Here is a 2,206-nt window from a genome sequence, read left to right on the forward strand (position 1 = left end):
GTCACCGTGCCGTCACTGCCAGCAGAACCCCAGACCTTTCTCTGAGACTGGTTCTGTCCCTGAACCTCTCTGCGTTGCCTGCTCCAGGAGGGACGGCCAGAGTTGCTGCAGCCAACACCGGGGAGGAGGCAGTGGCCGAGTCCCAGACCACGCTGGCCCTGGCCCTGAGCTGCTGACACCTCGGGGACGCGGCAGACACACCTCCGGGGAAGCGCCGCAGGGCTGGGGCTTTCCCTATTTAGCTGCGGGGCTCGGCTGTGCCAGCCGCACTGCGGGCAGCTGTCCGGCCCTCCGCCGCCATGGAGCGGGCTCCCAACCTGGTAGGTAGCGTGCCGCGGCGCGGGGCTGCCTGTTCGCTTCCCTTCTTTAATGCCATTATGTACAAGCGTGTTTGCGGGTGGCTACCTGGCTCCGTTTGCTTTGGAGATGCTCATCCCGGCCCTGCTGGGCCCGTCACCCCGCTGCATGGCACGGAGGGGACAAAGCGGGGAGCGAACCTGCAGCGGCCTGAGGGAAGCGCGGCACAGCCCAGGAGCGCAGCTCTCTGCCTGGACCCTGCACGCACGCAGGACGGTGTCACAGCGGGACCACGGGCAGGGCGTGGGGCTGCCTGGGCGGCTGCAGCCACACGGAGAGCAGCGCTACAGAAAGCAACTTTGTTCGGCACTGGGCAGCATGCCGGCTGCCGGCACACGGAGCTCGGCCCTGCGAGGCCGGAGGGAGAAGGAGAGGAAAAGGCACCTTTCTTTCTGTCCTCAGAGCACAGAGGGAGAGGAGGATTGGGATAAAGATTTCATTCTTGCGTGTCTCATCTCTAAGGCTCCTTGTAAATGAAAGGAGCCCCAGGTACACCCTGAGCTTGGTGTGTGTGCTTGCTTGGGGCATGGGGCCACCTGGGGATGCTCAGGGCAGGCACAGGGCCCTTTGGGCTCGGCTCTGGACAAGGGGCTCTGCAACCATGGGTTATAGCCTGGGGCTTCCCCCGACCATGTGCTCACCACCCAGCATGCACGGTGCCACCCCAATGCCAGGAAATTGGGCCAAGTGTCCATCCCCTAAGCAGGGATGCATACTTTTGCACAAGCCCTGCAGCCTAGGGCAGCCAAGCACTGCACTCCTTTCTCTTCAGCTTCTCCTCTGCATCTTCACCTTTGCCATGGTTCTGGTGCCAGAAGCCAAGGATGAAAGCAGAGCAGCCAAGGGGAGGAGAAGGGGCCCTTCACGGCTCCCCATGGCCGCTCCCGCCCTGGCCAGGGCCCCGGACGACCCTTACACTCCAATGGAGGACTACGAGCGCAGCATCCAGGACATGGTGCACCAGCTGAGGAATGGCTCCGAGCCAGGCGACACCAAGTGCCAGGTCAATCTGCGTCTCTGGAGGTCCAACCGCAGGAGCCTGTCCCCCTGGGCCTACAGGTAAGTGCGGGGCAGGGTCCTCAGGGCTGGGGAGCTCTGGCAGGGCCGCGCACACTCATCCCAAGTTAGCAGATGCAGTGGTGACCACAGCTCCAGCATCTCAAAGCAACCATGATGCAGTGCTCCCCATATCACCCCGCAGTGGTACTGCCCTGCCCATCCCCAGCCCACTGTCCCCATCCCACCTGCCAGTCTCACCATCCCCCTAACCTCCCACTGCTTTCCTTATCCTCCAGCATCAACCATGATGCCACGCGGATCCCAGCAGACATCCCCGAGGCCCGGTGCCTCTGCACTGGCTGCATTAACCCCTTCACCATGCAGGAGGACCGCACCATGGCCAGCATCCCCATCTACAGTCGGCTGCCTGTCCGGAGGCTGCTGTGCCAGGCACCAGGCGAGGTGGGGCACAAGGCCTCCGGGAGGAAGAAGTGTCACAAGAAGTACCAGATGGTCATGGAGACCATCGCTGTGGGCTGCACTTGCATCTTCTGAGGCTGCACAATGAACGCCCAAAGTCATCTACAGGCATCTAAGCAGCTTGCTCTTGCTTATCAAACATTGCCAGGCTCAACACTGGGGCAAGGAGTGCCTCCAAGGGCTCCCCGAAATCCCCCTGCAAATTCCACCAGGCTCAACCCGGGCTGGGGACACCCAGTGCTGGGGCAGCCCTGCAAGCAGCCCAGCACATCATCCTGCCTCTGGCCTCGCCAAGAGCTTTTGAACCCCCAGTGAAAGGCCAAGGAGAATGGAGGGGGAAGGTCCTCACCCACCACCCCCAGCCCCACGT

The 2,206-nt window shown here is 62.7% G+C and overlaps 1 protein-coding gene across 1 annotated transcript; it reads left to right on the forward strand.

Moving 5' to 3' along the window:
• Positions 1 to 299: 299 nt before the first annotated feature.
• Positions 300 to 1,911, forward strand: IL17B (interleukin 17B; the record flags this gene model as incomplete). The annotated part of the gene is made up of 3 exons (XM_079542197.1): positions 300 to 320; positions 1,130 to 1,416; positions 1,653 to 1,911. The coding sequence occupies 3 exons, from the start codon at positions 300 to 302 to the stop codon at positions 1,909 to 1,911; spliced, it is 567 nt and encodes a 188-aa protein (XP_079398323.1).
• Between the last annotated feature and the right edge of the window lie 295 nt (positions 1,912 to 2,206).

Source organism: Tetrao urogallus, assembly GCF_951394365.1.
Source record: "Tetrao urogallus genome assembly, chromosome: 14".
Lineage (NCBI taxonomy): Eukaryota > Metazoa > Chordata > Aves > Galliformes > Phasianidae > Tetrao > Tetrao urogallus.